The 10,023-nt window shown below is 49.3% G+C and overlaps 1 protein-coding gene across 1 annotated transcript; it reads right to left on the reverse strand.

The window, feature by feature from the left end:
• Positions 1 to 712: 712 nt before the first annotated feature.
• On the reverse strand, positions 713 to 8,946 carry LOC132005922 (zinc finger protein 383-like). The gene is made up of 4 exons (XM_059383436.1): positions 8,940 to 8,946; positions 8,312 to 8,485; positions 6,816 to 6,947; positions 713 to 4,347 (listed from the first exon to the last, which is right to left on the reverse strand). Exons 1-4 carry the CDS (start codon positions 8,944 to 8,946, stop codon positions 3,041 to 3,043), a joined length of 1,620 nt encoding a protein of 539 aa, XP_059239419.1. The 3' UTR covers positions 713 to 3,040.
• Between the last annotated feature and the right edge of the window lie 1,077 nt (positions 8,947 to 10,023).

The following is a 10,023-nucleotide window of genomic DNA, read 5'->3' on the forward strand; positions in this document are numbered from 1 at the left end:
ATACCCCGTCCCCATCCCTGCATCCCCTACGGGGGCCCCTCCTGGATCTGCCAGGCTGGGTCCTGGCCCCTCACCTCCAGCCAGGCATCGCAGGTCACCATCATCTCCAGCTTTGGGGAGGGTCTAAGCCCTGACAGGTGTCTCTCTGCCTGTATTCATTCTCCCCTCCAGCCTGGGTGGTTGTTTATTCTTCCTTTATTGTCCTCTCAAAAGTGATAAAAGTGACACATCCTTACTACAATCACCCCAAGAAAAAATTGAAAAGAAGAATCGTTCTTTTAATGGCTCCACCAAATCACAGCAGCCTAACCGGCAAGTCTGTGGGAGAAACTCTCTCTCTGTCCTAGATTAGGACTCTGGGGCCTGGTAGCTGTGCCTCTGGGTTGGTAGAGGACGCTCCTATTTGCTAAAAGGACAAGGCAATGATTTGCAGAGAGGACCAGAAATGAGAGACTTGCTTGTGGTCCAGTCCACGTCATGTTCTCCATTCCAGTCGCTAAAGTTAAAGATAACTTCAAGCAAGGAAGCTTCCCTAGTGTATGAGCTAATACATTCCTTTGTTGATGTTGGTTTCACTTAAGCTTATGGAAGTTGGGTTCCTGTTACTTGCAACCAGGAATGTAGTGAGTATGTTGAGACACATTCTTCCCTTATCCAGGAGGAATCCTCTCTACTCCTCCCACCTCCACAGATGTCTCACTTATTGCCTAAGTGCCAATAAAACTTTATTTACAAACACATGCCACAGAAGACCTCCACAGACAAAAGCAACCACAAGAACGAGCGCCTGCCACAGGTACTCCTCCCCAAGCCACCTAGCCCTACTCCTGAGATAATTTCCAGGAGGATGCAGCCACACTCCTAAAGACGGCTCCCTCTTCCCCCCCACCCAAAGATTTTTGTTTATCTGAGAGAGAGCTAGAGAGACCAAAAGCGGGAAGGCGGTGGGGAGAGGAAGTGGGAAAAGCACACTCCCTGCTGAGGTGGGAGCCGAACCTGGGGCTCGATCCCTGGGTGCTGGGATCCAGGATCAGGACCTGAGTCCAAGGCAGACACTTACCGACGGAGTCACCCAGGCGCCCCAGATGATTCCTTCTTAAAACCCCACTAGAGTCCTTGGAGATCCCCATGCAGGCTCTCTCCATCCTCCCCCTTAGTCTAGTGCCGGGAAGGAAACATCCTGGGGGTTGTGAAAGCAATCCAGAGAACCTGGGTCTGTCTTTCCTCCAAGCTGCTCTGGGAGCAAGCACAAAGTCACGCTCTGAACACGGAGGCACTCTCCACCTTCCGCATTCTGACAAATTCTCCAGCGGTGATGCCAGCCACAGCCCCTCTTGAAGGCCTTCGAGTCCAGACCGCTCAAAAAGGAGGCGATATCTTACATTGTCCCACCACCAAGGCAAGGCTTCTCAAGCTGGGGGTTGTGCCATGTGTTGGTTAGCAAAATTGGTTTAGAAGGTTATGACTTTTTAAGCGAAAGAGAATCGGTGTGTACACACAATAAGGGTAGGTGGTGTGGCATTAAACGTGTCCTTCACATAGGCACAAACATGTGTTAAGGCATACGTAGAAAATACACACGTGTGTGTCTTACTGCAATACAGGGTATCTTTTATACCCTGGGTCATGGTCACAAAAGTTTGAGGGTTTCTCTTCCTTCCCTAACCACTCCCACAGTCCACCTTCATTTGTTTCAATTCGTCAGCTGTTCAGAGCAGGGATCGGTCAGCTTTCTTTGCCGAGGGTCTAAGAGCAAATATTTTAGGCTTTATGGAGCATCCGGTCTCTGTTGTGATCACTCGGCTTTGCACAGAAGTGGTCATAGAGGATAGTTGCCTAAGTGCCAATAAAACTTTATTTACAAACACAGGCCACGGGGTGGGCTGGCCCTGGTTTGCCCACCTCCAATCTAGAGTCTCATTCCGTGCCCGCTCTTGCCATAGGTAAAGCCAAGCTGCTCTCTGCCCAAAAGTGCAGTCCAAACAGAAATGTAAATACCTCTACTTTTTAAAGATATATTTCATGAAAATTTTAATGCTATGAATTTGAAAGCATAGAATATATAAAAAAAAATAGCAGTATTGTCTAGATTAATGTGCAAAACTTGAAAAATCTTTTAAAAAAATCTTTTCTGAGCCTCATTTTCTCAGCCATGACATGGGATGGCATCAGTTCCTATTTTATAAGGCTCCGGAGAGGATTCCAGGGGGCCAGGTAACGTAAAGTGCTCGGTGTCACACATGGCAGGTGAGGTGCTCAGGAAATGTCAGCATATATGAGTAGCATTATCAGTCACTGATTGGCTGTTCTGGCCCAGACAGAGGGGAGTGTCTTGTGGGCACGATGCTGGCCAGCCCTGAGACATCAGAACCATCTGTGGGGGCAGCAGTCTCAGAGCCCTTCGTGGAACACTACACTTGGCCATGCTGCCCTCTGTCTCTGGCTCACTTTCTCGGGGCTATGTTGCAGGAGGATTTTGATAAAAGATCCAAAACGGGGCCCACTCAGAACCTTCTGCAACAATGGGTATGTTCTCCACCCGCACCGTCCGATTTGGCAACGGCTGTCATGTTTGGCCACTGAATCCTGGCTGCGTGCAGCTAATGAAACACTGTACGTTTTATTTATGTTTATTCATTTAAATTTAAATCATGACACACTGTTTAGTGGTTACTGTAGTGGACTATTTCTGAAATCCTTCTTAAATCTAATTAATTATGGTGCTGCTCCTGATATCTGAGGTCAGAACATTCCTTGTAGATGGAGGTGACTGATGCGTCATATGGTTCGGAGGATTCTTTGCCTTTGTCTTTTCTCTGCCAGTGGCAGCAATAGGCTGGGACAACCAGAAATAGCCCTAGGCACTCCCCAAACATCTAGGGGAGCCACATAGCGCTGTCCCCTGAATGAAGACCGCTGGTCAGCTAGCGACCCGCCAGCAGGTGCAGTCCATCTCTGCTCACAAAGTTGACGTCATCGTGACTTCTCCGGGGATTAGGAAGGTGTGGGTCCAGACTGAAGGCTCCCCCACATGCGGAGCTCACTGTCTCTTTCTGGCGTGCACTTTCTGGTGGAGCACCAGGGACGAGAGCCGCCTGAAGGCCCTCCGGCATTTGGGGCACGGGTGCAGCTTCCCTGTGGTGTGGATTTTGCGGTGATTGATGAGTGTGGAGCTGTCAGTGAAAGCTTTCCCACACTCAGAGCACACATATGGCTTCTGGCCGGCATGCATCCTCTGGTGTCTCTCGATGCTCGACTTACAGCGGAAGGCCTTTCCGCACCCCTCACACTGGTAGGTGTGAGTCTCTCTGTGGCCCTTCTGATGCTTGAGAAGGGCTGCCTTGCGCCGGAAGGTTCTCCCACACTCCTGGCACCGCTCCGAGGGCCCCACCTGGTGAACCCTCCTGTGCTCTGACAGGTGGGAGCTATTTCGGAAGTACTTCCCACACTGGCCACACTGGTAGGACTTCTCCTCCTGATGAATCCGATGGTGTTCAAAAAGATGTGAGTTGCATCGGAAGGCTTTCCCACACACTTTGCAATGGTACGGCTTCTCCCCCGTGTGGATTCTCTTGTGCTCCGTCAAGGACGAGCTGCGGCCAAAGGATTTGTCACACTCACTGCACTGGTACGGCTTCTCCCCCGTGTGCACCCTCCGGTGACGAGTAAGCTTTGTGCTCTGCTTGAAGGTTTTCCCACACTCCTCACACTTGAAGGGCTTCTCTCCCGTGTGGGTCCTATAATGGCTGCTCAGCGTGGAACTGCTGTTGAAGGCTTTCCCACACTCCTTACACTTGTAGGGCCTCTCGCCGGTGTGAATCCTATAATGTGTGAAGAAGTAGGAGCTGTGCCGGAAGGACTTCCCACATTCATCACATTTGTGGGGTTTCTCTCCTGTGTGGATCCGCTCATGCTCAATGAGATGGAGGGTCTGGTTGAAAGTTTTCCCACATTCTTTACATTTAAAGTGTGGCTTTCCCCGTTGAATTTTTGGACGATTCTGCTTTGGGAAGCCTGGCACCTGGGTTTTCCCAAGAATATCTTTTTTTAGGGTCTTCTTTTCTGGAGGGGTGCTCCGTGATGTCGTTGCTGGTGGTGGATGGCTCAGACATCTCTTCACAGCCGTGGACTCGTGGTTTTGCTTTGTAGGGAGAACTTTTTTGTCTGAGTCTGCAGCCAGGCTGGGGCCAGATTTTTGTATGCTCCTGGGTGGCCTGTCCTCAGTTTCCGAAGTCCCTTCTGTTCTAGCATTCTTTTGGACCATTTCCTTTGCCTTCCCCAGGGTTGGCTTCGTAGAGATGTCTGGCTTTAGAAATGTCGTGTTCGGCATAAGCTGTGTCTTCTTGTCTGAAAGGGACTCAGAATGTAAATCTCTCTCTCTTTTTTAGCGCCATTGTCTATCTTTGGTTGAAAATGTTTTGTCCGAGTATAAAATACATACAAAAAAAGCTCACAAATATAAATGTTTGAAGTGATTAGAATTCACATCATGCCAGCCAAAAAAAAAAAAAAAAAAAAAAAAGGTGATTTTGCGAGGGGATGAAGGTATTCTCTAAACTTATTGCCATAATCATTTCATAATATATATACATACCACATTATCATGTTATGCACCTTAAGCCTATACGTTATATCACAATAAGCTCACACAACTCTATCCTAAGAAGGCTGGAAAAAGAAAAGACAGCCAGTTCAAATGAGGTGGAAATAAAGACGGGAAAAGAATCAATGAGAAAAGGAGTTGGCACAGTAAAGAGAAAAAAAGGGGCGCCTGGGTGGCTCAGTGGGTTAAAGCCTCTGCCTTCGGCTCAGGTCATGATCCCAGGGTCCTGGGATCGAGCCCCGCATCGGGCTCTCTGCTCAGCAGGGAACCTGCTTCCTCCTCTCTCTCTCTGCCTGCCTCTCTGCCTGCCTTTCTGCCTATGTGTAATCTCTGTCTGTCAAATAAAATAAATAAAATCTTTAAAAAAAAAAAAAAAAGAAAAGAGAAAAAAAAAGAGATCCTGTATCAGAATAATTACTTAAAGACAAAATTCAAGCAACACTCCAGAAATAAAACAAGAGCTGATCTCTGGATTGAAGGGACAGTGATACAGAATGTTCCATACTAAATGCAACTGTATTATAACCTGTTATTTATAGTCCATGAACCCTGTGCAAGTTGGAAGCATGGTCAGTTCTTAATGTTCCCTTATCACTAAAATAAAACTGTGTTTCTATCTGTAAGTAAGAGGAATAAAATTTTTTGGTGAAAATTCACAACGTGAGCACATTCATGAGTACAGTGCCAAGATTAAGATCAAGAAACAGAACCCTCGAAGCACTGTCCCTGACGCAAGCCCTCAGCCCACTCCCTCCAATGATCCTCTCCCTTTCGAAAAATCAAGATCCTGCCTTCCAATGGCATAGAATGGCTTTGGCTCTTTTTGTACATTATGTAAATGCAACCTTTTAGCATACACCCTTTCATCCTGGCTTCTTTCTTTCACTCAACTGTTCTATGAGATTCATCTGGATTATTGCTTGTAGTCACAAATCATTCATTTGCCTTGCTTATAGGGTTCCATAGCACGACTATGCCACAATGTGTTTATCTATTTCGTTGTTGATAGGCATTTAGGGAGTCCCCCCTTTGGGACTATTAAGAACTGAGTTGCTATTAACATCCTGTGCTCAGCGGGGAGTCTGGGTCTCCCTCTCCCTCTGCCTCCTGGTCCCCCTGCTTGTGCTCTCGCTCTGAAACTGCAGAGGTGACACTGGAATGAGGAAGAGGCTTACTGTTATTATGTTTTTTAATAAAAACACCTGGTTACTATTTGGGATTCTTTTCTTTTTTTAAGATTTTATTTATTTATTTGACAGAGGGAGAGAGAGAGCAAGGTGGGGGCGGAGCGGGGGAAGCAGAGGGAGAGGGAGAGAGAGAAGCAGGCTCCCGGCTGAGCAGGGAGCCACATACAGGCCTCGATCCCAAGACCCTGGGATCATGACCCCAGCTGAACACAGACGCCTAACTGACTGAGCCCACCTGATGCCCCTCTATTTGGGATTCTTACTAAATTCATGTATTGTCTTTATTTTTAAAGATCTGTTTATTTATGTTAGAGAGAGAGTGCTCCAGAGCACACTGAGGGGAGGGGCTGTGGGGGAAGGAGAGAGAAACTCTAAGCAGACTCTGAGTTCAGCATGAAGCTCAATCCCAGGACCAGAGACCATGACCTGAGCAAAACCAAAAGTCAGTTGCTTAACCGACTGAGCCACCCAGGCGCCCTTTAAATCCATGTATTTTCTTAAAGGAAAAGCTCTCTCGCTATTCTCCTATATTCTCCAGGTTCAGACGCTGATGGGGGATAGTTGTGCTGCCCCGGAAACATACTGTTGTTTCTCCAAGTCAACGGAGGGCTACTCAACGGTGACGATCTTAAGGATTTAAGTCACGTCCCAGACCAGTCTTTGCCAAAGAACTGCTATAAACATCTTTCTAACCATGAACACATCGATACACACATACAAGGAGGAAAGTGAACAGGTGCTCGCTGAAGCAGTCGGGAAGAGCACTGGGAGGGGACTGCTGGCAGAATTGCCAGATAGTGCAAAGGCCCTAAATTAGGGTGTCAGTGGCTGGCAGCCCAGCTCTGATACAGAGGATGTGGCCAAGGAGAGCTGGAATGAGATCCCAAGAGGCCAGAGGAATGGAAAAGCATTTCTGGAAAGCAACATGCCCTGCCAGGCTTCTCCCTTCTCCTCATACCCCTCAGCGTGCTGGGACTTCGGGGAGAATTTCTTGTGGAGATGCCATGGCATCTCCTCCTACTCACCAGTGGACACGGGGCTCTCGCTGATTCCAGCACTGCTCTGCTGGGGCTCTTGAGGGACGTCTCTCTCCTTGACACAGGGCTCATCTCCTTGCTCTAACCTGGTGATCAGCTTGGGTTTGAAGAACCGATACCCTGCTCCAGAGAAGGGGAGAAGTGCTGGAGGCCTCCCAGACTGCCATTCCAGGCCGATAAAGAAGTGTGTTTATGTTCTGCTCCCAGTTCCAGAATGCTGGTTTTCCCCTACCCCTGCCACAGCACACACAGAGCAATTCTCTCAAACACTGCTGGGGTCCTACAAGTCAGCTCAATTCTGATACCATCTACCTGGAGGTAGGCGTGCATCCCACGGTGGAGGGTTTAGTCCCAGGAGACTGACCAACCCCCAGTTCAGACACCAATCACGAATCCAAGTCGTCACCTGTGCCTCTGACTCACAGGCTATGGGTTGGAGGTTGCAACAACCCCCTTCTTGGGCTTGCTGAGTTTGCTAGACCAGCTCACGGAACTCCAAGAAACATTTTACCCACTAGATCACCAGTTTATTATAAAAGAATATAACTCAGGAACAGCAGGTAGAAGAGATGTATAGCTCCAGGTATGGAGAAAGGGTGTGGGGCATCCGTGCCCTCATACGCCACCCCTCCTCCACAGATCCCCACTTGCTCACCAGTCTGGAAGGTCTGCAAACACTGTCCTTTGGTGGGGGGGGTTGTGGAGGCTTAATTACACAGACAAAATTGATTAAATCACTGGCCATTAGTGACTAATTCAGCCTCCAGTCCCTTCCCTCTCCCTAGAGGTCAGGGGGTGAGACTGAAGGATGGTTCCCCTGGCAACCAGCCCTCCTCCTGAGGTGTTTCCCCAGTGTTACCTCATTAACAGCAAATGACACCTTCATTCCTCTCACTAGCTAAGACATTCAAAGGTGTTGGGAGTTCTGTTCTAGAAACAGGCGGGAGACCAAACAGGTGTTTCTCATCATGAATCACAAAATCGCAAAGACACGAAGGACCTTGTAAGAAGCACAGGGCCACCGCCTCGCCAGCCTCTTCCTCCCCACCGCACCAGCACGAAGGTCTGCGAGGGGGCCCCCCTCGAGGTTCCCAGAGAATGCAGCCCACCCTCAGAGAGCAGGACAGCCAGCCAGCCTCTCCCTGTTGCACTGGCCACTGCGATTGGCTCAACTGCTGTCCAGCCAGCCTCTCCCTGTTGCACCGGCCACTGCGATTGGCTCAGCTGCTGTCACATGACCAAAGCCAGCTCCAATCGGAGCAAAAGTCAGACTTTGGGAGAGAACACCTGGTCCCAAAGGGTCTACCATTTGGGTTGCAAGGGAATTACAATGCTGGTGCCTCCGCGCTGCCGGCGGCTGTCTCGAGACCGCAAAGCAGAGCCAGGCTTAGAAGGAAGCCGATACCACCAAACCTTAGTGCGTGAGACCAGTCCTAGCGCAGAGCTCATCCAAGTCCTCCGAACTGTGGGGACCTTGTCCTTACCCAAGGAGGCCAGGTTCCCATAGTTCTCCAGCATCACCTCTTTGTACAGGTCCTTCTGGGCGGGCTTCAGCAGCTGCCATTCCTTCTGGGTGAAGTACATGGCCACATCCCTGAAGATCACAGGTTCCTGTAACCCAAACCCCCATTCGTATTCACCCAGGGCCTGGTCCTGCACTTGGCCCAGGACAGCGGGTGGAAAGCCAACAGAAGTTGGGGACGTGTTCAGAGTTCTGTGCCGTGTCAGCTTGCAAATAAGGCCTGGGCTCCTTCACCCTGCCCCACATCCACACCCTTTGCTACATGGCTGTGCTGTGTGCTCCTGTTCACTTGGCCATAGAACTTGCTGGGGCCAGTGGGGTGTCGGCCAAGTGTGAGAGAAGCCTGAAAAATGCTTATGCAATCAGCACTGACTTCTCTCTTGGGCCTCCACCGCCTCCAGGAGGAAGCGCTGTCCAGGCTAGCCTCTGGGGATGAAAGACAGTAGAGCAGTGCCAAGTCACCCCAGTCCTCTGAGCAAAGTCACCTCAGGCAAGCTGACAAGGCAGAATCCATCCACCAGGCACATAAAGGAGCCTAGCAACACCCACAGAGGCACACAGCCAAACCCTTATTGCTATGTGCCCCTGACCTTCCATGGGGGTGGTGTTTACACAGCGTTATTGTACACACTCAGCGTGTTCATGGGCTTCATGAAGGGGTGAAGGAAGGGAGGCTATCTATGAATGTTGGAAGCGGCCCTTTCACTCACCAGTTGTACGGTCACCTGGGAATCTGTTTCCAATGAGGTAGATCGATACCTTGATGGTTAAGAGCAAAGGCTCCAGGGCCAGACTCCCTGAGTTCGAATCTTGACTACTTAGGATCTGTGTGACCTTAGGCAAGTGATGTGAGCTCTGTGCCTTCATTCTCTTAAAAATGGGAATAATACAGTACCATGTCCTGGAGCTGTGAGGATTAGGTTGATGAAAATAGGTAAAGAAGTTAGCTCTATGCCTTGTACATGCTCAGTGCTCAAGAAATGTCAATTATTTTAGGGTACCTGGGTGGCTCAATGGGTTAAACCTCTGCCTTTGTCCTGGGTCATGACCTCGGCATTGGTATAGGGCTCTCTGCTTAGCAGGGAGCCTGCTTCCCCCTTTCTCTCTGCCTGCCTCTCTGTACTTGTGATCTCTGTCAAATAAATAAATAAAATCTTAAAAAAAAAAAAAAGAAAAGAAAAGAAAGAAAGAAATGTCAATTATTCTAAATATTTGTTTAGAAGGGGAGAGGATTCTAGTCAATGTGATAGATTAACAAAGCAGAAAAGGTGAGTGCTGGACACAATACCCATTTTCCTTTGCCATAATAATGGAAGCTACAGGTGAGCCCGTGCTTGCACAGACCAAAGACTACATTCCCCAGCATCCCTTGCACTGGGGCAGCCATGTGACTACACTCGGGCCAATGAGGTGCGAGCAGAAGAGCTGCCTGTGTCTTCTGTGCTTTGGCCTTTGAGACTAAGCACCTGTTCCACTTGCAGTGCCCCAGAATGTGGACCGGCCACGCAGGGCCGAATCGCCCTCCTGGGCTGTCCACACACACTGTCACCGTGAGGAATAAGTAATGTCGTCTGAGCGAAGCAGCCATATTTTGGGATGTCGTATTATAGCAACCAGAATTATGTGGCTGGGGAGATCCAGCCCCGGGACAGGCAGGGGTGTGGAGGGTGACAG

Source organism: Mustela nigripes, chromosome 17, assembly GCF_022355385.1.
Source record: "Mustela nigripes isolate SB6536 chromosome 17, MUSNIG.SB6536, whole genome shotgun sequence".
NCBI classification, from domain to species: Eukaryota; Metazoa; Chordata; class Mammalia; order Carnivora; family Mustelidae; genus Mustela; species Mustela nigripes.